Source organism: Sphaeramia orbicularis, chromosome 4, assembly GCF_902148855.1.
Source record: "Sphaeramia orbicularis chromosome 4, fSphaOr1.1, whole genome shotgun sequence".
In the NCBI taxonomy this organism is placed as follows: domain Eukaryota; kingdom Metazoa; phylum Chordata; class Actinopteri; order Kurtiformes; family Apogonidae; genus Sphaeramia; species Sphaeramia orbicularis.
In genome coordinates this window covers 42,632,966-42,659,561 of record NC_043960.1, presented here as the reverse complement: position 1 = coordinate 42,659,561, position 26,596 = coordinate 42,632,966, and the positions used below count along the sequence as shown (strand labels likewise).

At 37.8% G+C, this 26,596-nt stretch overlaps 1 protein-coding gene across 1 annotated transcript in view; it reads right to left on the bottom strand.

Annotated features, from left to right (window-relative positions):
* The window catches only part of LOC115417398 (disintegrin and metalloproteinase domain-containing protein 10), a 68,509-nt gene extending 45,517 nt beyond the window's left edge, over nucleotides 1-22,992 (bottom strand). Inside the window, exons 1-6 of the mRNA XM_030131298.1 lie at nucleotides 22,769-22,992; nucleotides 21,276-21,423; nucleotides 20,985-21,103; nucleotides 18,864-19,019; nucleotides 4,736-4,821; nucleotides 3,739-3,861 (exon numbers count right to left, since the gene is read on the bottom strand). Coding sequence (XP_029987158.1) covers nucleotides 3,739-3,861; nucleotides 4,736-4,821; nucleotides 18,864-19,019; nucleotides 20,985-21,103; nucleotides 21,276-21,423; nucleotides 22,769-22,829 — 693 coding nt within the window. The 5' untranslated portion in view covers nucleotides 22,830-22,992. The remainder of the gene's footprint in view (nucleotides 1-3,738; nucleotides 3,862-4,735; nucleotides 4,822-18,863; nucleotides 19,020-20,984; nucleotides 21,104-21,275; nucleotides 21,424-22,768) is intronic.
* Nucleotides 22,993-26,596: the final 3,604 nt, after the last annotated feature.

Sequence of the window (26,596 nt, the reverse complement as noted above, 5' to 3'; positions counted from 1 at the left end):
GAGCTAACTTAGGTAGGCACACTGCAGTCTCCTTCAATTTAACATTCTGCTTTAACCTAGGTGAGATACAGTACTTACACAGGAAAAAATGTCCCTCTAAAAACAAGTTTAAAAAAATTAATACAAGATATTTTTGATTGAATTAACCAAAAAATCTGCCAATGGAACAAGTGAAAATGATCTTGGTAAGATTTCTTGACATAAGAAATGTTCAAGCTAAGGGTGATCTTTAAATTAGCTTTTAAAACTCATTCTTAGCTGTATTTTATGAATATTATGAAGTTTTGTGTCTCATAATAAACTTGTGATGCTCAAAAGTAGTATTTTCCCCCTTTCTTCTGTCATCCTCTTCATTTTAAGTATATTTAACTTATTTTTAGTTCCAGTTGGGACACTATTGTAGATTTAAGTCCAAAGGCTGCATGAAATAAGATACAAATGAGGCAAAATGTCTTGAAAGTAGAATGCCTGACTAGTATTAGGAAAGGCTTTTTGTGCCATAATAAGCCAATATTCTCCAACCTGTCATTTCAACTGTGTTTACCAATAGTTTGAGATTCAAGATATTCACCTGTAAGAATCAAGAAAATGTATTATCTCCAAAGGTCAATTCTCTGCGAGATCAACAGTAAAACATTGACAAAACACACCACACAACATATCAAATAATAAAAACACAGTTCAGAAGATTCGTAAATACTAGGCCTGTAACAGTACACGTACCGAACCGAACCGTTTCGGTACGCACCTGTGCGGTTTGGTACACAGCTGTACCGAAATGAACTTTAAATCCGTGCTAGTTTCACACGGACTTAATAAAGGAGCACACATTGACCCGCAATATGAAATAGCAGTTGATATAAAGTTAAAAAAAACCCCAACAAATATGATGTGAACCTGGAAGGAAGAGACTGAAGACCCTCCACCATCAGTACAGTCCAGTTTGGACCAGTTCAGGTTCAGGTGAAAGACAACAACAAGGAAAGAGACGTTAATAAGACGGACGTTGTTTGGCCCCTAGGAACTACGGTAGTTCTAAAACACTGACACTAGCTCTGTCTGTCTGTCTGTCTATCATTCACGCTGTATAATAGAGGAATAAATAGAGCGTTGAAAGTATGTAAAGTTTCACTTTTGTTTCACGACAGCGTTCGTTACATTAGTTATGAACCGCACCCCCAGGTATATAAGTGCCCCCCCTACCTCCCAGATCCGACAAAAAAAAAAAAAAAATCCCCCGTGCACACAGGCACACACAAATACACACAGTGTCCTAAACAGTTTGTTCTCTGTCCGAAAATAAATAATCTGGTTCATTGTGTTGTCAGAGTTTCTCTTCAGTTTGTTTAAACAGAATACCAGTTTACCCTCTTGTTAATGTTGTACTTCATGTGGAATTTTTTTTTGTTATTTTTATGCAGAATGTGAACTGACAGAACTGTGATTAGATTTTTCTTGTTTGTTCGAAACTACCTTTCAGGGAAAAGTGCAATACTAATGTTTAAAATACATTTAGTAATATAAATAATTAATTTTATTTTCTATTTGATTTGTATCAGCAGAATTATATTATTCCTGTTTTTCTATATTCTATCGTCTCCAAAAATTTGGGGAAAAATGTAAAAAAAAATCATAAATGCATTAATAGACATTTTGAGGGGTCTTCTTTCTTCCCGTACCGAACCGAAAAAAAACCCGACCGTGGCTTTGAAAACCGAAAACATACCGAACCGAAAATATTGTGTACCGTTACAGGCCTAATAAATACAGTACTTAAATTATAAAGCGCTTTTTAAAATGCCAATAACAATGGGAACAAAGGAGTTTCTATGTGTGTTTATCCTGCATTTGGGCAAACTGAACCTTCACTCTGATGGGAGCAGCTTGAACTCAGAGGTAAGAGGTTGGTTGGGGTCTGATAGCATCTGCTCTGCTTTCTTCAGAGTTTGAGCCCTGTGCAGAGTGTGGGCGTCACTTAAATTCATGTGGGCAATTTTGCAACACATCTTCACAACACTCTGCTTTTACTTTTAGCAGAGAGTGAGGATGGGAAGATTATCCGATACGCACGATCCGAGTTCACCGATAGAGAAGCTGCAAGTGAATGAAAAGTTTGCAATGATATCACGATGCATCGGTTATTGAATGTTTGTATCGATAAAATTTGATCCGTTCAATAAAATATATTTTTACTGTCATTTAAAAGTGTTACAATTTATTTGGATAAAGTTTTTCTTTTCTTCAGACCCACGTTAATGTGTGCCGTGGATTTGCAGATGTGTACACTGCACACTAACAGTCTGAGCTCTGTGGATGCACTGTGACACGAGCGCCACCGATGAATACTGTGATGACTGTACCTGAATCTGACAGACATAGAAGGAGGTGACGACATGTGGTTTCTGAACGTGTACTTTTTACTATATCAACTGTACTGAATACTGACGTACATACCGGAGATACTTCCTTAAACAGTGACATACATATCTAACAGCTCATCCCAGAATACCTTGCACAGGTGTCTTTTTAAAGTGACAGATCCTTTTTTCTGTTTTACCTTCATTACAAATACATTACATTACAAATTGATTCGGCGAGGGAGCAAATAGTTGAGTGTTAGAAACATGCAGAGAAACAACTTTGGAAACAAAGTCCTAACTTTTTCACCTGACTGAATGTGAGGCACGTGTTCTGAAATTGCACAGAAGCCACTTTGTGAAAAGTCATGGTCTTATTTGATAAATAAATAATCAACCTCATTGAAGTGCACTGCATATTTGTTTTTACCAGAATGAATTTGTTGAATCAGAATGTGCTTAATTGTTCTGTATCGTGATTTGGGTGTGAATCGTATCACATTGCACTGTGAGGTGCCACACACGTATCTTTAATATACCGGATCAGAGATGCTGTATCGAGATGCGTATCAAATTGGCCTTACAAATAAGATTCACAACCCTAGCAGAGAGGGTTCCATACAAACACATGAAAGGAAATGTAAGAAAACTTTCAACAAAACAACAGTAAAACAAACACCAATGCTTCACCACAGCGTCCACCTTTATGAATGAATGAATTTTTTTTGAATGATCGTGTCTAAAATTGAGAAAAATAAATGTTTTTAAAAAAAAATAATTTAAGCATCATCAAATCATAATATGAACAAGTTCGAAAAAGGAGTGGGCAGAAGTATACACCTTTTTAAAATTAAATTTCCACCCCTTTCTACTCACCATGGTTTATGTGTTTACTCTGAATCTAACGTAACAATAAATAATAATAGTAATCGGCCTGTTTTCTCACTAGATATTGTAACTCATTTTGGCAGAATGTGCATCGGTATAACTGCTTTAATTCACAATGGCTACATTCCATGTAGGTGCGTCAGTTCCTGGGCTTTGGTCTGTGTATACTTTCTCTCAGAAACACTTGAATGGAACAGGTCCATCACTAATGCTATCATCAGGATCGCTCTTTGGGATTTTCCTGCTGAGACAAGCCAAAAGTCTACCGTGAATAGATCTATAAGAAGCAGTTAGTATCATCGCTCCCACATTTCCTTTATGGTTTGCTTCCTGTCTGCATGTGGGGAACGATGCCAAATGTTGACAAAACTCTTATTATCTGATGTAGCAGCAAAACTAAATCCCTTGTTTTACCCAACACATGATGTATCACACATCATCTCTTATCACAGCTATCATAACACTCATAATGGTGTGAAGTGTGTGTAATCACCTGAGCTACAACAGCTTCAACAGACTTGAACTTCTTGTAGTAGAAGTAATCAGCATGAAAGTGGAGCAAACAGCTGGTTTTTGACTCATCGACTGTTCTCCTGGACCGGCTGGATGCTGCCTCCTGTGGACAAAAAGGGACACAGAGAAGAGAATCAAACCTGAAAAGACAGTCAGACAGGAGGGAGCAAATCTGACATAGACATTCAAATCTGCCCTAAAAGATTTAATCCAACATTTGTCATTATGTGTGTCTATTTTTATGAAATCCATTTATACACGTGACAGAGGATGAAAACATGACATCAGTGTAATGGAAACAACCGAAAGGCTCAGTGTTGACAAAACACAGCGACACAGGCGACACATTTTCCAGTTGGACATGAGACAAATACAAAAGACATTAACTTCAACAACATCTGGTCAATCTATCTCATAATCAAAGCATGGGAATAACACAGGCACGTTGTTAAAAATGGATACACACGAAAGCTCCCACATCCACTGTTGACAATAGACAACTTGGACCACCACCCAGTTTATTAGATGTTAACAATAAATAAGGAACCCATGGGGTCCATGAGCTAAACTGATCTGGCAGATGTTTATAGCAGTTGGGTGTATAATGATGTAAACCATAGCTAAAGATGCTTGTTCGGTTGATTTAGCAACTACTGTGAATGCAGTCGGAGCTTTTCAAGACCATTCAGCCTCCTATGTTTTTCCTTAAGTGTCATAACACCCAGCTGGAATTATAACTGATCATTTGCTGTCCATGACTCAACAGACTAAATAAAAGTGACCAAATGAATTAAAACACTCGTAAATTAGGTCAGCTATACCAGATGAATCATGCTCAGAGGTGAACTCCCTTCAACACATTTTTCTTAGAGTCAATGAGCTACGGAAATCCATGGGAGGACATTTCAAAGGAGAAAAGTGAAAATATGTGTGTGTTTATGTGTGAAGTTACTGAAGTGTTGTTTAGACTGTCCTACCTCACTCAGTCTGAGGTCTCGTGCAAGGAGTTTTAGACGTTCCGTGGCACAGAATTCTTCAGGGCCAGTTCCCACAGATTGCAAGACTATGTAAAAACAAACATGGGGATTATGATAGTGTCAGAATGTGCACCATGGTGAGAATAACTACATGGCATTTATATGGCTATTTACACCTACAAATGCATGCACATAAAATACATACTGTTATATGTAATGCACACGTGTAAGCAGAGGAGGCTATGAATGTGTCAGACTGTACTGGGGTTTGGTTCTAATGTGAGTTTTCAGTGTCAGTTTAGTTAAGATTTGAAACTAAAACTAGGTGGTTACATTTAGGCAAAGGGTGCAGTTACAAAGCTCCTTTTTAACAGAAGACATTATATTTTGGTGCAAATATCATAAATCAGTGGTCGAAATACTGGTGCAAAAAGCTTTGTTGTCTGCTGAGACCTGGGTCTAAATATGTTCTGTTGTAGGGTCAAAACATGGTATTCGAAATCTCTCTGACGGGACATTTTAGAGACAATTTGACAGATTAGTGTTGCTAAATGACCCACATTTTTAGTTTGAAATTCATTTTTGCTTCAGTTGGACCATCAGGGATTATCCAAAACAAGGATCTACTTTATATTGAAATAAATGTTGGAAAGTTCAGTCAATTAAAGTTCACTCTCTGATGGGACATTACTGGGTTTTGACCCTAGAGTAACAGTTTTTCTTGATCTAAACATAGCACATAGACACATTTCCCTAAACCAGTGTTTTTCGTCCTTGGGGTCGGGACCCCAAGTGGGGTCACCTGGAATTCATATGGGCTTGCCTGAAATTTCTAGTAATTGATTAAAAAAAAAAAAAAGTAAACAAATGACTGATAAAAAATATTTTTAATGATTCAATATATATTTCTTTATGATTAAAACACCACACATTTCTCCTAATAACAATCAAGTTCAAGTAAAATGCAGGATATAACATCTGAGAGGGTATATCTTGATTTACTTGATCATGTAACCGCATACGTTACTACACTTCAACCTGCACAGTCAAAACTGGACCGAACAGAGAATGATAAGATTTCTTTACCCACCTGGCCCCACTAAGACATCTCAAAGAGAAAAATGTCTCTGTTTTGAATGTCTGGGGTCGTCAGAAGTTTGTGATGTTAAAATGCGGTCACGAGCCAAAAAAGGTTGGGAACCACTGGTCTAAACTATAAGCACTACTTCCTTCCTTCCACACTCAAATTAGATTTATTTAAGGTCTTTTGATGGTTTTGAAGACAAACTCAAGTCAACTTAAATGCAATTAACAAACAATCCCCACATGGAAACACTGAGCTTTGCATTGACAGTGAGCTGAAGGTAGATGAGGAGGACACAAAAGAAAGAAGAAGAGATGGAAGAGGAGCAGATGGGATGGGAAAGGAAAAGAACAGGTCCTGATGAGATTCATGTACCTGTAGTTGACAAAGCTGTGGTTCACAAGATGCCAGTGAGGGAACATGGACAAATAGTGCATCTGGATATGCATACCATGGGCTTGTATAGTTGTATTACTGTGCATGTCTGTTGTTAACTGTTGCCCCCTGGCCCACTTTAGGTGCACATCTATCACCTTTAAAGGAGGTGATACAGAAGTATTTAGCTTTTTTAAATGGAATTATGCATTTTAAAACATTTCCCTGTGGTCTACATAAACTGTAAATGCTATATGTGGGTCTGAATTCTTCATTAAGTAATGACTATGAGTAATGACACAAGAAAGGTTATTTTTGAGCGCTGGCCCTTTAAATGCAAATAACCCCACCCCCTTCCAGGTTGTTGACTGTGTGCTCTGTACTCAGCCATGAGTTTGTTAATACAACCAACAACTGAACATTTTAGGTAAACGGCTCAGAGTTTGGACATATTTTCTGTATGGACTACAACCACTGCTGTTGACAAACAATTATGTCGTACCCTGAGAAATGTTTGTCAAAGTCTTGACCTTATACGTGCAAATGCTGTGATGCAACTAGTTATAGACGTAACAAATTAAGAAGGAATTAAAATGGGTTCTAGAAATCCATTCAAATTTTGCTGGAATGAATATAAAGATAGTTTTGCAGCACCTGGAGGGTTCAAATTTAAACTTTATGAACTATTAGGGTCCAAATACACAAATAAATGTACCAAAGACTAATAAAAGTGGGTTTAGCAAAATATGACCCCTTTAAACTTCCTGGCACTAATACAGAAAATCAAAAAATAATGTGTCAAAACAAAAAAAAAAAAAAAAAATTGCTCTATGCTTTAAACACAGCTAGAGGTTATTTCTATTTCCAATGATGACACTCAAAATGATGATGATGTCATCAGTGATGTCATTAACCAGATTATTAAAGGGGCGATTAACCCAAAGTGACAGCGTGGACAACAATTTCAAGGACATGTGTAGAATGTTAAATATTGTTATAAAAATAAAATGTAAATTATCAAAATGACTTGTTTCATTGAAAATCTTATTGAATATAATAACATCTAAAAAGTTTTAGATTTTTTTTTTTTCAGTCTCACTAAAGTTAGAAAGGCAGGGTGAGGGATATACACAAATCACGTACATTTCCTCAAAGAAAAATGTATAAAATAATAAAATCACATTTAAAGAGGTTTAAAATTGTACTGATATATGTGCAAGTGTTTGTTTCATAATAAAACCCCAGAATTTCATTATTTTGCAATGTGATCATGTTACGACTCAACTCTTGGTGTGGACCCAAATGCAACGAGATGCAAATGTCAGTGGTCAAAAAAAAAAAGATTTATTTAACAAAAGTTCTCAAGTACAAAAAGATTAACAAAAAGAGAAAGCACAACGTGCTCTAAAAAATTCGTAATAACTAAAAGAGAAGTACAACATACTCTTAACGAACTAAAAGCCAGAGATAGATAACAAGGAGTTCAACATTCAAAAGTCAAGATACTTAACAGATAATGCTCTTCACTAGATCACAGAAAACGACGCACTGACAACAGACAAAGGGAGAGGGGAAGAATATATAGGGAAGGTAGGGATCAAAAACAGGTGTGGGCAATTAAATGAGGAACACCAAGGTGCAGGCAATAAAGGGATTAGGCAAGACAAAGACAAGACTAACAGCGTGCAGACGAAAACAGGGAAGCAATCACCATCACCAAAATAAAAAAGGAAGAGAACAAAAACCCCTAAACCAAACTCAACATAACCGTCGATGCATGACAGATCATGGTAACTTTAGATTCTGCTGGATGACACCAAAGACAATTTATAGTGACATTAACCCACATAAAGAAACACTCAGTGAAACTGTCAAACACATACAAACATAATAAGAATGCTCTTGAAAGTCACTGAACTTAAAGTTAATAATGACTCATCCATGACTCATGAATGTAGGTCTGACACACAGTATGATCATAAATGACTGAACAGAGATTAAACACAGAGGCATAAACACAGTACGGTTGGTCTGCTGGAGAACACACTGGACAGGACATGGTGTCAATTATTTACTATTAATCTGAAAGCCTTGACCTGAATTTGTGAAGAGCCTTAATTGAGGACATGATTGGCGCCGTATGAACCTTCCCAAAGTGAATTGACTTATGATAACCATCACGAATCAACACACCTGTACTGAGATGTACAAGGCCACAGTGTGATCTTTAGAAGATGAGGATCAATTGCATCTCAATGACTAACCTAATTTACATTTACATAACAAGAGGCACAAAATAACTCTAAATAATTACAGGCCCATAAGGACAGATGTACTGGAACATGTAGTATTATGTAAACATAGATTTTATTAGGACTATGGGTTTGTACAGCACACCTCTGAAACAGTATTTTAACAATAAGAATATGTGTGGAAAATGAACATTCAAAAAGACAACAGTGACGCTGAAATTTACTTTAACTGTATGTCAACTTCATTATGTGTGTATATTGAAATAGAAGTCTAAATTATTTGTAGTCATCATTTATAAGTGCAAACATCCATGGATGAAATCGACATAATGCATGTGTTTCCGTCCGTCCTTCATCCACCCATCCACCCATCCATCCATCTGTCCATCCGTCCGTCCCTCTGTCCGTCCATCCATCCATCTGTCCGTCCATCCATCCATCCATCCATCCATCCATTTGTCAATCCATCCATCCATCCATCCATATGTCCGTCCGTCCATCCATCCATCCATCCATCCATCCATCTGTCCGTCCATCCGTCTGTCCCTCTGTAATGAAAATCCGTAATGAAAATACAACAATCCTAATTTGTAACTTATTACAGTCTAAAGAAACACAGTTGTATTATATTCCATTTATACAATGAGCTCCTTCCAATCCCTCCCAAACTGGTCTGTAACTTTAATTTTAAGTCTTCTTCTCATGTTAAAGTCTTCCTTACTTACAATCAGTTGAAATCAGCTCCTTCGTGACCTGCATGTAGCTATCATCAGTCAGCAGAGCATTCAACATTCTCAGACACTTTATAAATAGACGAGACACATTTAGAAATCAGTCCAGCGGTGTGCAGTGGTAAGGCCATAGGGCAGTGTGAGGAAAGTTAGTGGCTTGATTTGCAACCCTTCTGGGATAGTTTCTTTGTTCAGGTTGAGGAAATAATGTGATTGCAGTTTTGGAAGGAATTGCATTTTCATCATGAACTGGCAAAGAATTTCACAAAACTCAAGAAGTCTGAAGGGCCTCATTTTGCAACAGACCCTGTTAGGTTAAGGCCAGTAAAAATGGAGAATCTGCATAAAATATGTAATGGAGAATATCATCGAAATGAAGTGTGTTAAGTAATGAACAATGGTCCAAAATGTCAGGGGTTTATGAGTATAAACATAAGCACCTGGCCCAGATGCATTGTTACAGAAAAATGGCTTTAAATTCCTCAACTTACAGTAGAGTCACATGCCATTCTAATCACTTTCACATGGTGTTTGAGTAATAAAAGAGCGACAGAATCAGGCAATGTTTTGCCAATTAACCTGTGACCTGTATAAACGTAAAACTTTAGTGTGTGGGTGTGTGTATGATTTTAATGTGCGACCGTGGATGTAAAACCTCCTGCTGCCAGTTCCACATCTCTCTGGATCTGCCGTAGACCTTCAGTGAGTGACAGCCAACACATGATTGGATCACACCATCACCCTAACCGCCCTCCACCCAATTGGAAACTTGTAATTCGTTCTATACATGGCATAAGGGGGGTGGGCTGTGGGGGTGGAGGTGGATACAGAGGCCTAAATGCTGGGCGTAAACCCACTGACAGAATTATTTGAAGACTATTTTACTTGTGCATGTGCTGCATCTCCCAGTCTGTCTTTTGTTGTGTGATTGGTTCTGGCAAGTTTTGCCAAATTTGCAAACAAGACTGTTCTTGTTTTTTTGTTGTTTTTTGTATCTGTTTCACATCAGAGTGTTGTGGATATTACTATCAGATGCCGTAATAGTCGCTTTTCCATTGGACACCTGTGCAAAACTTTACTGATGTTTACTAAATGTCGAAAAAACGGATGTGCATAATGTTGGTTTTTCCATTAAATGACAAATGCAATGATTTGTTTATTTGTTATCGCGAGATGTCATGCCATGAGATGTGCTTCCATAAACATGGCGACGAACATAAATATGGTGTTGATTTACAGATAAATTCATCATTATTATATATTACCCCTCTATCTCATACTAAATTTAAAAAAATGATTGGGTTTCCTGGTGTGTCCACACATACTGCGACATGTTTCTTCTTCTTCTTCTTCACTTGTTGTAACGTCCATCAACATCCTTTTTTTTTTTTTAAATTCACCTGACTCTAGTTGTGAAAAAAAGGTCTTTCTATTCCAGTTTTGCGTGATGTACCATTTGCGCTACGCCTGAAAAACCACCTATTGCCAGTGCACAAACTTTTAATTGAAAAATGAGACTTTTGGCAAAATTGTCATTTTTCCATTAGGTAAATTTTATGTGCAAGTTATATCTGCACAATTTGAGGGTCAATGGAAAAGCGACTAATCACTTGAAACTGCTGAAGTATTGGTGCAGGATTTGCCATGAAAATAAAAGTATTTACCCAAGTGAAAAATCAGTGTCACATTTCACTCCAGACTCACATTCCCTGCAGCTGTTGGAAAATACTTCTACTGTTTGGATTAAGCCAAAGCCTTAAGTCTCATTCCACTGAGCTACTTGAGCCCCAGTCACATTATAGTCACATTACAATATGCACAGGTATTGGCATCACATTAGAAGTCCTGAATTACTCTTGTTTGATTACTGATTCCAAACTATCATCCGGAGTTATAGGTTTTGCTGATTGCTTACACACTGAAAATGAACATAAGTATCATAACATTAAATTTTAACAATGAATTCCATATACAGCTACAAACACAGTGTTTTCTTAGCACTTTGTTGGTAATTCTACAAACACTCATTGGAAAACAGCACACACTGTTCCTTATTAGACACTTTGCAATGAGGTGGGATGGGTTCAAGGTTGGATACGGCACACAGGGGGACTTTTTCCCACTGCCTGGCCGGGGATTACACTGGTTTTAGTGTGGGAGGTGATGTGAGCTCATCCTAACAGAAGTTGCAATCTGTAATTAAAATAAGTAGCAATGTTTATTTTAGTCCTTGACATGTACTATACTGTAGTGTCTTGAACTGTACTGTCTTGTAATGTACTGCACTGTCTTGCTCTGTACTGCACTTATTACACTGTATTCCTTTGTATTGCACGGATCTCTGTTATTTATTAAGTGGGGACTGCGGATGAAAATTAGCACTGACGCTAACTCCGGCATATTTACATGTTTATACTGAAATGGAATGTATAAATGTGTTCATTAATGTGCGCTTTCCTGCCTAAATAAAGACACATACATACATACAAATGACATTCACAGTAGAATAGAATAGAATAGAATAGAATAGAATAGAATAGAATAGAATAGAATAGAATAGAATAGAATAGAATAGAATAGAATAATTGTCATTGTAACAAGTACAATGAAAGGCAGTGTGTTGTTGCTGCTTTGCAAGAGTAACTCAAATGGTGTGTATCATACTGTTGAAAAACACCAATTGGATTAGGAACTGTTGTATATTGTCTCATTTTGACAGAGATGTGATTATGTTTATGTCGAGGGCTTTGACATAAAGAGCCAAATTATGCTATAAGTGTGCAATTTAAAAGAAATTGTTAAGCTGTGTAAATGGGTGTGGTTTATACTCACTCCATACACTATCAACAAACTACTTAACCAAACCATTTTATGCAAAACTAGTAAACAATACTTGCAAAAACTCTTTAAAAACTGATGCTAATAAGTGCATAAAAGGCAATAAATACACACTGATTGTATGAACGGAAATAATTTGTGGCTTTTGTTGCTCTGAGCAAAAAAAAAAGCTATTAAAATAATTTTGTCATACATTCCTTAAATCACACAGGTATCTAAATGTATGGAGATTCATTTCACATTGTCAATAAAAATAAATGGAAAAAGTTTTTTGACTCCTTAAACACCAAAAGCACTACAGACAAAACATTTGTGCTGGTAAAAATAACAGAAAAAGAGTTCAATAAAATTTCTCTTTCTCTGTGGGTCTGGCCATAGCTTCATCCATATCACTTAGGATGTTGTCCTAAGCCTGGCAGCATGGAATGTATAAAAAAAAATGTATATATTAGCTACATTTCACTGGCTTTGTAGATCTGGTTTATTCCACAATAGATACATAGAGACTAATGTTTACGATTTTGCTAGTAGCTCCATGACAGTGGGTTGTAATGTAGTGCAGTGGTTAGCACTCATGCCTCACAGCAAGAAGGTCCTGGGTTCGATTCCAACACCAGTTGATGGGGGTGGGACCTGTCTGTGTGGAGTTTGCATGTTCTCCCCGTGTCTGCATGGGTTCTATCTGGGTACTCTGACTCCTCTCACCATCCAAACACATGTACTGATAGGTTAATTGGTTAATCTAAATCACCCATAGGTGACCCATAGTGATTGTTTGTCTCTATATGTTCAGTCTGTGATGAACTGGTCACATGTCCAGGGTGAACCCCGCCTTCACCCATAAGTAGCTGGGATAGGCTCAGAGTGATCTAGTGAGGGTAAAGTGGGTTCAGAAAATGAATGAATGAATGAAGTATTAGTGATTCCCTCTAAAATGCGTGCTAGTGTTTCCCGCCACACTAATGGCGGCAAATTCAAATGGAATGTACATGTTGCAATCAGTGGCGGCTGCTCGTCTTTCAGACATGGGAAGCTCATTGTCGGCTTACATCAAAAAAAAAAAAAAAAAAAAAAAAGTCAAGTTATTTAAACATACATTCGGCCCGCCGTTCCTTTTTAAGAAAATGGTCAGTGACCTTATCGTACACAGTAGGCGTCTTTTCCAGGGACTGGACCAGTGTCCTCTGAATGTCCAGCAGAGCTGGGCTGCTTAGATTGCCTTGGCCCAGTGTGTTGTGGGTGTAAGACTTCAGCCTTTTTAAACTAGAGATGCTCCTTTCACTCCGACCTAGCCGACAGTTTGACTGATTTAACTATCTACAAAACGATATTAAACTCGAACAAGAAATGATTAAATTATGGAACTGAAACAAGAAAAACGCTGAAATTATGTTAAATTGAAACAAGGAAGTACAATGAGTGTGTTTTATTTACAGTGCAATAAATGAACGAGTAATTTCAGAGTGGTTTCTCTGATTTCACAGCAGAATGTGCGACGGTATTAAACTGAACTGTGTCAGTGAAGGAGTAGATCTGAAAACAGCCGTCAATCAAACGGGATTCAGCCTTTTGACTGATCCTCCAATCAGTGCATGGGATTCTGGCGTCCAGCCTGGCCGAGGCCCGCCCACAGCTCCATTCACCCCCAGAGACGCCCGGCGTCCCGGGGCGGGACAACATCATGGCATTTATCCAATTACCGTCCAGTTTTGACACAATGAAAAAAACTGTTCCACGCAGTCCCATTGAAGCCCAGAGACGCCCGCAGTCTACGGACAAATGCACTGAGCAGAGATGGATGAGAAAACAGCGCAACGGGAATGTACGAGAAGTGAACAACATCGCGTTTGTTGATTTGTGATAAAGCTGATTCTGAACGAACTCATCTTTGAGATGAATGTGTTCTAACGCATTTGTAGTCAATAAAATGTCAGCACAACCGTACATATTTAACCATTTAATTTTCGTAATTTTAGGGGAAGCCGGGCTTCCCTTGCAGTCTATGAGAAATCCCCACTAGTTGCAATATTTAGTCTGTAATGTGGCTTTGAAAGGGCCAAAGGCCTTGGGGGATCCCACCAGGAAACCAGAGGGAAGAGAACTTAGGACATATTTGATAAATGTCGAAATGATATGAATTTTTGAAAAAACTAGGCATTTTGGTGACCTTTAACCTACAACATGACCTTGACATTAGACTTTTCATAGTACAAAGTACTCTTACGATACAATATGGCACTGACAAGATCATTAAACGGCCCATCATGAACATATTTACACATTGCACTAGACAAAAGAGTGGAGAAGCTGTGAAAGATGTGATTTTCAGAGTTAAAAAAGTAATTTTCGGGGTAGGGGGGGGGGCTTTTGGACGAAATTTTAAAAAAAAATTACACAGGAGTGCTTAGAATGTCTTGTAGCATCAGAAAATCAGGGCTAATGTGGTATTTGATATTAAGCCCCCCCCCCCACTAGTATAGTAATAATTGCAAACTGAGTGTAAATTCCAGTTGTGTTTGCAGTTTTGTGTTGAAAAACTAGTGTAAAGCAGAGAACATGCTGGCAATTTGATACAGTTGGTAAATGCATCAGGCACAAGTGTTAATGTTTTCAGAGAGGACACTTCATAATCACCGTTTCATTGAGGGAAAAACTGCACCTGCAAAAGGCTGCAACAGCTGCAAGGGTACACTTCATAGAAACCCTCCCTTCACTCAGTGATGCCATCCAGGACCCCTGCAGTTGAGCTGAATACCTCTGCATTTATTCAATATGTTGTCTAGTTGTAACCTAAAGTGCACCTTAAGTGAATCCTAGATTAAACATACAGCAGTAACCAGCGCATCCTCATATCTAAATGGCAGGATAGGCCTGTTGCCAAACCAACATGAATGAGTGTTTGCAGATTTCCTGGTCTAACAGTTCCATAGGATGATGCATTTATTAAAAGCATATATACGCAGCATAATAAATCCCACATGTAACACTTCAGCTACTTGAATATTTTCTCCAAATACCAGACCTCTTACAGATAACAGGATTCAGATGCTTGGACAAATTTTCCTTTTGCCACATTTAATCCAGATAACTCCACTTTGCTTTTTTTTTTTTTTTTTTTTTTTTTACGTAATACCTATTCTAAAATGATTACAGAGCCAAGGGAGCTTCCCTTTTGGATGACGCTTTATGAAGTTTTCTTAGAAATCAGCATTAAAATGTCACACAGCTATTTCCCCATATGATTTACTTCATCTATTTTAGATTTACACCACTAATTCAGGGCAGTGGCAGGCTCCTTTAGCAGTAATGAATCAAGCTGATAACTCTGGGATGCTGCTGCAACACAGAAAGTTCAGCCAGTGTTCAACACAGATAGGTCTTAAACTCTCATGTACAGCGTTTGGCCATATTGCACATTTGTATATTTCTATACATGATAAATCCAGTCCAATCCAATCAAAACCCCGGTGGAAATTCAAGGGATTCACAAATGTCAATATAGTTCCACTTTGACTGTAAAATGACTTTCACTTTGATGCAGCGATTAAGAGTTCAGGGGTTAAATGTTGAATTATTTCCTGCTGATATGCAATGTATGTACATGTCTCTGCATGTGACTTATTACAAGGAAGTGTTAACGGTTACGGTTAATAGTTACACCCATGATTCATAAAGATGGTAAACTTCAAAGTGAAGGTCACAAGAGTGAAGGTGTAACTACTCCATAAGGGCATCAACACAAACACAATAACACTACATACGTCTGCACAAATACTCAACATGACCTTTTCAGAGTCTGAATCGGACTTACCGCTGAGTTTAGTAAAGTTATGATCTGTTTATGCAGCCATATTAATAAGCTGTGGTCAATGGTCAAAGAGCTCTCATTCATAGAAACCCACAGTATTTCAACATGTTACCCAGAAAACAAACATAGACTGACATAAATGTTGAAATGACCAACTGTTTACTGTAGTAATCTGGTCAAAGTACAGACTGAAAAAACAGATACAAATGTACTGTTCCCTGTCGATAACATGCACATCATCCGATTTTATCGATTTTTTTATTGTTGTGCTCCATAGCCTTCCTGCGCCCACAAAAGGAGTCACGTATAAATCTGTACTTGGGTGAACTTGGAATGAGATTCCCATGTACAAGCTAACAAGATCATAAAACTGGGCTTAAAAATCATAATAAACTTTGATATTGTTTCTTAACAAACGTTGCCTCTGTCCAGGTAATTTAGAGCAGAATATGAATGAGCCACACTGGACACATAACGTTAGTCGAAATGTGAGGCCAGTATAATGATCTCAAGAAAAATGGAAATGAGAATGAGCTACATTTATTCAGCAACAAGCGAAAACCCCAGAAAAAAAGAGATCTTTTTTTTGTTTTGTTTTGTTTTTGTCTACAACTTTAGTTTTCTGTGGGTTGGTGATTATTCTAGTTTCAAGAAATCTTTCCAAGCAGATCTTAATTTCCTATTACATTATTATTTGTTTATACATTATGTAAAAATATGAAGAATAAGAATCAGGCTTTGAAGAGGTTTATGGAGGCCACAGTTTTGACTGGGAGTCATTTGTCACAAAAAAACACTGGACCTGTGACCTGTATCCCGTTGGACCTTCAGGACCGTACAACATCTTCCATCCCAAGGGAAAGAAAATCCGTGCAAAATGTGTATTGTCTGGAGACAAGGAACTGGAAATACATGCCGGACTACACACATTATTTAAGCCCCTCGTGTCCTGTAGTGTCACTTGACCGGAAGCACTGATTGTTTTGTTGAAGTATCATGAGCCAAATCTCTGACAGTTTCCTGCAGATATGCTGGACTATGAATTAAAGAACAGGATGTTGTCATTTATTAATGTAACATCTAACCAGAGTTGGGAGAGGAGTTAAAAAAAATGGCGGAAAATGTGGGGAGTCTCTGTACTCTGTGTAAACTGAAGACAAACACAGCAGAGCTGGCACAAGCTGTAGTGTGTTTCCAGTGAAATGCATTCTTGGAAACAGGGAAGAACTGAAGCTTGAACACAGGCCCAAGACCAAAGGACACACAAATCCACTTCCACTTGGACACACCAAACCCTTTGACAGGTCCAAGCAATGGCTGCCATGAGGCTGATTCCTGAGCTGACATAATCAGAAGCCAACTAGCACTCAGTTAAATGTGGAGTGAAAACAGTGGTCTCTAAGGCCTTGGAACTCTTCTACAAGATCTGACTTGTTTCTGGGTGTTTTCACACCTAAAATTCAACCCAAGGGTCATGTTTTTTTCCCACTCTACATAGAGTATTTATTTAGTTTTGCTTTCACACTGCAATTCTGGGAGTGGACTAAACAACTGTGTGATATAACTATGTCTTCACATCATCTACACTGAACAAAAATATAAACACAACACTTCTGTTTTTGCTCACACTTTTCATGAGCTGAACACAAAGATCTAAAAGTTTTTCTATGCCCACAAAAGGCCTATTTCTCTCAAATATTGTTAACAAATTTGTCTAAGTCTGTGTTAGTGAGCACTTCTCCTTCTCCTCAGGTGGCAAATGAAGATGCTGATTAGACAGCAGGATTATTGCACTGGTGTGCCTTAGGCTGGCCACAATAAAAAGCCACTCTAAAACATGCAGTTTTATCACACAGCACAATTCTTTGAGTTTTGAGGGAGCGTGCAACTAGTATGCTGACTGCAGGAATGTCCACCAGAGCTGTTGCCTGTGAATTGAATGATCATTTCTCCACCGTAAGCCTTCTCCAAAGGCGCTTCAGAGAATTTGGCAGTACATCCAACCAGCCCCACAACCGCAGACCATGTGTAACCACAATTTTGTTCAGTGTATGTATCCTGCATATCACTGTACTTGACATTGAGTGGTCCATTGATGATCATCTGACATGAACATGTTCCCTTGTTTTTTTTTTTTCTTCTGTTTTTTTGTTGGTGATGGTACTAATAAAAGAAGCACCAACTGCAAGAGAACCCAGTAGATCTTTGGTGAGTCTCTTTGGTGGGCTATTTTTGCCACATATACTACTTTACTGTATTTTCATCATCATGAATCATAAACTTCTCTCACTTTTGCTGATGTGGAATCAGCATACAGATGCATAAAAAAAATATGTCAGCTCACTCACAAATTTTGGATTTCTTCAAAACATGAACCCAATTAATGTGGTGCTGAAAGATGCAGAACAGCTACTTTTCATCCTTTTTTTGTCTTATTTATAGTCATATTATTAAAGTTAATAACAGATAAGAAGCCCATCATAAATCTGCTTTTTTCAACCAGGGAAAGGGAAAAAAGTTAGTTTTCATGAAAGCCACGGTACAGTTGGTACTGTTCCTCTCTCTAAAATGTCCTTCACAACATATCTTTTCTTTTGGTCTTGCTCAACAAACACTCCTGTCAGCTCTGACCTCTAAACAGTTTAACTCTATACTTCCTTCAAATGCATGCTAAGGTTAGATCACTGACCCATAGTAGTCTTACATCAGACCACTTGAGGCTGAGACGGAGATGAGAACACAGCAATGTGGATTAGTAACATGGGAAAGATGTACGGTTTTTGCTGTGGTTGTTTTTCTTTGTGCGAGACCGCCAAGAGGTCCATGAATCAAATCAGTAGGGGAGATCTACTGTAGCTAGGAATTTCTTATTTGGCTCCTGCCGTCGTTTCCAACAAGCCAGAAAAAGCATCCAAGGTTATACGATGTCATTAGAACAATTGCTGCTTCAGGGTATTTTGTCTCCAGGAGATTGGAGAAGAGTTTTTACTTGGTGTTTAAAATGTGTGCAGAGACATCAGAAGAATAGAAGATGTCTCACCCATGTCATGTTCGTGGTAGATGATGGAGTGGTGATCTGTTGGTGTGCTGGTGTATCTGTCGGCTGGTTCTATATGATAGCTCCCATTGGCTGTTTCTATAGATCCCTCAAATTGACCTTGTATCACAGACCCGTGGCAGGCTGAGCCATGTTCACCTACAAGAACAGGTCAACAGAAAAATATGTCAGGGACAAAGAGATGAAAATGAACAGAGATAACCGATAAACAAAACACGACAGATAAAAAGTAACCACAAGACAAATAAAGTTTCAGACAGACAAACAAGAGAAAAAAAAAAGAGGTGAGATGTGGCAGTACAGATGGAGAGTTTCTCTTATATATTTCTGAGCAATTTTCTGTCTGCAAAAAAAAAAAAGAGTAAAAATGTAGAAAACAGTGGGCCTAAACCAAGGGTCAAGGACCACAGCTGGAAAATGAAGTTAATCTGGAGGTAAATAAAAGTGCTCACAACAAAAAGTCCTGGCTCCCATAGACTTACACTAAAGTTGTCTCATTTTTTTCATTCCTACTCATTCATTTTATTGAGATCCTCTAATGAATGATCTGGTGGTCAATCTTTAAACTGCTCCATTAATAACATTTTGGAGCAAATAACAGGCTATGACTACTTTATGAGGTTTGATTGACAGGTGTGGCTGACACTTCACTCACCTACCGAGTCTGACTTTTGGATTGGTTCTGAATTTTTCTTAAATAATTTTTCCCCTGACAGACAGCTCCAATGACGTTGTGATTAGGTTCAATTAACTAGATTAACAAATTACTTACTTACACTTACTGGTTTACCGTGTCAAATACATTTAGCATTAGCTCACCTGCCACCCTTCACACTCATGGAGCTTCACCTTTTTGTACAAATATGGTCACTTCTGGTTTCAAGAGGGCGGTCCAGAAACCAGTGAGAGATGTTCCGATAACTCCATCCACTTATTCTATATGCTAGTCTAGTTTTCAGCATTAGTGTAACTGCTTTACTCTTTCTGAACACACTTTACTGTCTAATAACGTGTCTGGTACTGCTCCAAACACTGAGCTTTGGCTTTGGTTCTACTGCCTTGTAAATAGCTCAGACCACACTACATTGGCACAGTTAGCTTTAGCTATACAGACAAATCCATATACATCCATAGCCACATATGTAGGTAAGTGTCCAGCAGTAACAAGCATTAGTGAAATAAGGTGGATCAACTGACTGTGAATGGACCGCTGCTGAAATTATGCATCTAAAATAGAGAAGCACTAATAGCAACAACTCTGTGTACTTGGCTCCACCCCCCATAGCCATATTAATTTAAATTAATTCATATAAACCCAAACGGACAGTAACTGATACAAATACATGATTACAAGTATTAAATCATTTAACTCATTGTTGTTTTGCGGCTGCCTCCGCTGCCACCGCCGCCACAATTATACTACCAAACTAGACTACTGGTATTATTATTATTATTATTATTATTATTATTATTATTATTATTATTATTATTATTATGTTTTTTGTATTATTACAACAATTATTATTTTCCCCCTCAATCCCCCTCTCTCTTTCTCACTTCCATTCACACTCCTCTCCTTCCCTTTTCCCTATCGCCCCTAACCAAGCTATATTGTTTAGTTGCTCTTTACCTTTATTATAATTTTCATTGTAATATGATGTTGTCATCATTGTTGTTTGTCATTACTCTGTCGTTGTTGTTTTTGGTTTGTTTATTTGTTTGATTTTCCCTTTGTTTATGTGTTGTTGTTTTTCTGTCCACAATGTCTTGTTAACTATCACTAATAAAAAAAACAAAACAAAACTGATCGCTAAATATGCATCAAAAATGGAGAAGCACTCATAACAACGTCTGTGTCAATAAAAATAATTGCTGTGATCCTAACTGTAATTTGCAGCCATTTGTCAAGTACAGAACAACAGGTTCTTGGTTCGTATCTCTACTCAAATCTAGTCGGTAACTGAAATGTTTGCATAAATATCTGAGCATTTGGTTTAACTACACAATATGGAAAATAACCAACGAATATGTCTTTTTTTTTTTTTAACCCATTTGATTCCAGAAAATAAGTATAAATACACCATTTATTTTTTGTATACTCACCTTCCAGTGTCCCTGAGTACAAATGGGAGAGGTCAGCCAACGTGGAACCATTTTCACTGATCACTGTGAAACTTTGGGTGAACGCTTGTGTATTTCTTTTCAAACGTAGACGGAAAGTTCTGAAACAAACACAAACAGCTCACATATGTGACCAAAGCTTTGTACTGCAGTGGGAAGGATCAAAGTCAGACAAGGATGAATAGTTGACATGTGTTATATAGGAACAAAAAGGAAATCTGTCATTTGTTTGTCAGTAATTTAATCTCAGCTGTTACAGAAAAATAAGGCCACCTCTGGAAGGCTGTGAAGTCCAGCTGTAGTGTATAGTCCTGAGGTTGTGTGGATCTCTTTGCTCTCAGGTGCTTCCTGTGAAGATCCTCCCTGTCGTACGATAACCCCTCATAGTGCTTTATGTATGGACTGATGCCCTTCACAGCACCTAACACAGACACAGACAAGTTGCACTCACACTTCCATAAGCTTTATCCATTTAAAAACACAGTATTATAACTTTCCCTAAAAGCCTTGGCTGCTTGTCTGTCTTACTTTATTGTTTTATTTATTCTCACCAAACCCTGCTGCTTATGTTTACATTATACACTATATTTACAGTTATATTGTATTATAGTGATATTCAATTTTCTAATATTTTTCTACTGTGTTCCTCGTGACACCAGGGGCCTTACAGTCTTGTAATGTCAGTTTTTCTGTTTGTGCTGTTCATATGGCAGACTGACAAATAAAGCTGACTTTGACTTATCCCTGTTTTTTCAGTTGTTTCTTGATCATTTTACAGAGCTCCAAAAGAAGATGAGAAAGATAAAGATGCCCTCGCTGTGTCTCTGTACTTTTGATTTTCACTTTTCCAAACATGCTGTTTCTTTTTCTAGCCCGGCGGCAACGTGCTCTGCACAACAGGATCTGTCATGTATAATTGTAAGTATTTCAGTCCAAGTCATAGATTTGTACTATTTAGCTTCTTTGCAAGTATTTTTTTGAACCAGGCATAGAAAATTATTGCTTTGGTAATCTAGTTATTTGCATGTTTGTGACCACCTTAAAACAAATTTGGAGGGCTCGGTTTATAAAATACTAAGAAACAGACTGATAGCTTCTTGTTTGAAACACCTAAACCAGGGGTGCCCAATCCTGGTCCTTGAGATCTACTACCCTGCATGCTTTTGGTGTATCCCTCTTGCAACACATCTGATTCAAATGATAAACCCATCATCAAGCTCTGCAGAAGCCTGATAATGACTGTCAGGTGTGTTGGAAGAGGGAAACATCGAAAACATGCAGGATAGTAGATCTCGAGGACCAGGATTGGGCACCCCTGACCTACACTGTTGGAATTAAATGTCATTTACAGGGAAACCTGGTGTCTGTGAAAGTAGCAGACCACAGCAGACAGCCTTCTGACAGACTTGCACTCACTTGCTTCAGATGTTTTCACTGTTGCCCCTCCCATGTGAATCACAACTTAAACCTTTAATACACACCTTTATTAACTACAAACTAAACCCCAAACATAATGTCAACATGATCAGCAGGTTTTGTCTTTAAAAAAAAAAACCCTTATTCACAGAATTCCACTGAGGACATGTATAGGCATGTCAGCCCGAAGGAGGCTGGTCCGAAAAGAGCATATTCATACTCACACATAAACACACACACTGACCCACTGACATTCTTACTTGGCCTTATGAACACACACAAAAAAATCATTGTTGTTGTGATGAAATGCTATTCAAACACACTAATCTGCACATTCCTCACTCATATACCTGTAACACAGTCATGGCCGTCGACCAGCAACAACAGCAGCCAGAAGTATCCAACTCCCATGATGTCCACATTGGTGGTATGTTCTGGTTTTCTTCACTTCACAGTTTCCCCTTTCGTCTCTTTTGTTCCCTCTTTTTCATCCCATTTCCATTTGTTTTCAATCCTTCTCCGGCTCCTTCATACCTGTAGTCTTCCAACACTGGAATGTGTGTGGCTGAGGATGTTGAAGCCACAACTCAGAGTGAAGATACCAACAGTGACACACAGCAGAGGCATATTCAGACTTGTTTTTACTACAAGTTATTTGCACATTATGTCTTAAAGGAGGGCGGTGAAATAGACTTGGAAAATTGGTGAAATATAGTAATGATACTGATGCCAACTTTAAGCACTACTGTTAAAACTGTGAGTTAAACTGAGAATAGAATAGAATAGAATAGAATAGAATAGAATAGAATAGAATAGAATAGAATAGAATAGAATAGAATAGAATAGAATAGAACTTTATTGTCACTGTCACAAGAACAATGAAAATCAGTTAAGCAGCTCTGTTTCTGTTTTGTAGCAGATTAAAGTGCAATAAGAGAGGCTGTGTATAAGACTATCACACAAAAATGACACTGAAAAATATTGACAATGTACAAAACTACAAATAAATACAAAAGGCCAAACCTGTACCACAAATAGAAGAAATATATACAGCACACAAATATTATTTACAAGGTAAAATTGAATAACAAGGTTCAAATAGAGTATTTATTGGCTGAAAATATCAACACAAAGAGTATTTTAACAATTAGTTAAAGCAGTGAGGCTTGTTGCTAAAAAGAAAAAATGGAATGAAGGAAAAATGAAATGAAATGAAATTTATAAAGTTTTTGTGCATAATCTTAGGTGTCCACCATGTTTGTTCTGTGCTGTTATATTAGAATACTAACTCTGAGTCATGTGACAAAGTCTTGGGGGGAATAGTGAAGCAGACGAGTCCAAATCTGTTGTACATGAATGTCTGCTTGGCTCCAAAAGCAAGTCAGTCCCATAGACCCTCATGTTAAAAAGGTTGAACTAAACATGTTTAGGTCCCAGTATAAAACATGATTTTGGTCTCTGCAGTTAATTTCCCCCTCTATGACAGCTGTACAGAGGTAAATATTTATATGACTCACTGTATATTCTCTACAACCCAAAGGTTGAACATAATAAAGGTAGTGGCTTCTGTGAGTGGCAGGTTAGTGCCATCAGCTAACAAGAGCTATAGCTGCTGAGTTGGACACTCTAAGGTCTTGTTTGTCGTACAGCGCACACCCTGTCATCAGTTCATTGCAGGACTGACCTATATAGATGAACAACCAGTCACTCTAACATTCACACCTGTGGGCAATTTAACCCATAAAGACCCAAATATCCACTGGCAACTAAAAGCATCCACGGGTCTAAAATGTTTAATATTTCTGAACCACTAAACCTATCAGTATGTTGAATTAATTAAGGTAAAATGCCGTTTGTCATCTTTTTATGGTCCTCGGATTAGACGTTCAGAGGCTCCGTAGTTACCGTGGAAACACCGCCATCCTCTGCAACATGATTCACCAGTAAAACCCTTGGAGTTGGATCAATGACAGTGGATGGAGATGCTTGGTTTATGTTCAGTTAATGATATCTTTGCTGAGAAGTCATTTTTTTCTTCAGTTTTCTCTGTTTTTGATATGACCCTCAACTTTAATCTGAGCTTTTACGAACATCTACATGATCAGTGAATTAAATGTAGGAAAATACCTTATTTACACTGAAAAAAATGCAATATACAATACAATAAATGGTGATTAGTTACTTAACAAAGGTTAAGTAGAGGGAAAAATGTCATTTGGTAACTGCCACAAAAGTCCCACTGGGTCTTTATGGGTTAAATCAGGGGTGTCCAATCCTGGTCCTCGAGGGCCGGTGTCCTGCATGTTTTAGATGTATCTCTTTTCCAACACACCTGATTCAAATGATAAGCCTTTCATCAAGCTCCGCAGAAGCCTGGAAATGACCGTCAGGTGTGTTGGAAGGGGGAAACATCTAAAACATGCAGGATACCGGCCCTCGAGCACCGGGATTGGACACCCCTGGGTTAAATCAACCTATTTGTGCATGTCTTAGGATGGTGGGAGGAAGCCAGAGTATCTGAAAAGAACCAAGCAAACACAAAAAGAAGATGCAACCTCCACACAGAGCCCCCTCCTTCCGTCAGCTGGTGTTAGAGTTGAACTCTGGTGACAGTGCTACTACACCACCATGTTGGCCAATATAGGCACATGTTTTCCAAAAAAAAAGCAACATGGTGATGCCCATCTCGAGCATCTGGAGGTTCCAAAACAGTAGAACACACATGCCACAAAAAGTTCATTGAATATTTCTATAGAGTTTATCACATAAAGACCCAAACCTCCACTGGTGACCAAAACCATCTATCGATCTAAAATGTTTAATCATTTCTGATCCACTAACCCAGTGGTTCCCAACCTTTTTTGGCTCGTGACCCCATTTTAACATCACAAATTCCTGGCGACCCCAGACATTCAAAACAATTTTTTTTTTTTTGCTAAAATTAAATTGATTTTGATCATGTAATAGTTTACTATACTATGTTGGAAATAAATGTTAATTTCAGAAAACATTTAGTCTATATAATGTATATTATTATGGACAGAGGCAGAAAAGCCAGGTGTAGATTACTGCACAAAGTGAGAATTTGATTTTCCTTCGTCAGGATATGTACAGTCAGTTCAGCTTGGATTTACAAGGCTGACAATTAATACTGAACAAACAAGAACTCAAACTATGAATTATGAAAGAGCTGCAGCATCTGAAACTGACCACAATGAACATTTGAAAGATAAACAGTACCACAGTGCTTCAGTTTCAGCTTCACAGTTTGTCATGTCTCTTATGGATTGTGATTGTCTGTCTCAACTCACCATATATTTTTCATAAGTAAGTTTTTATTTTTATCAATTACTAGAAATTTCAGGCGACCCCACGTGGGATCCTGACCCCAAGGTTGAAGAACACTGCACTAATCCTATCAATACATGTAAATAACTGGTATAAAATATGGTTTGTCATCTTTTTGTGGTCATCAGATATGACCCATTTGGACGTTCAGAGGCTCTGTAATGAATATGGAAACACTTCTACCACATTGATTCACCAGTAAAACCCATGGAGTTTGATCAGTGACTGCCAGTAGCATATGTTTGTCTCAAAGATTAAGCCATGCAAGTCTAAGTACACATGGCCGGTACAGTGAAACTGCGAATGGCTCTTGGCGAATGGAGTTTGATCAGTGACACTGGATGGAGACATTTGGTTTTATGTTCAGTTACTGATATATTTGCTGAAAAAGTATTTTTTTCTTGAGTTTTTTCTGTTTCTAATATAATCACCCTCAACTTTAATCTGAGCTTCAATGAACATCTATATAATCAGTGAATTAAATGTTGGAAAATACTGGATTTACACTGAAAAACCACAAAATGTAGAGGATAATATTATAACAAATGTTGATAAATCACTTAAAAAAGGTTAAATATAGAGAAAAAAATATTTTGGAAGTGTCACAAGTGTAGCAGTGGGTCTTTATGGGTTATGCTCAAAGTGGTGTGATGCACCTTAACAACATTATACAATGGAAATACAGATAACTTAAATGGTAGACTATGTGAAAGGCAACTGGCGTCCTCTGTTGATATAAACGACTAATACTAAGACAACAAAAATACACAATGATTCTTACTTTCAGGGGATTTTACTCGGATGAAAACTTGCGTGTGCATATTATATTG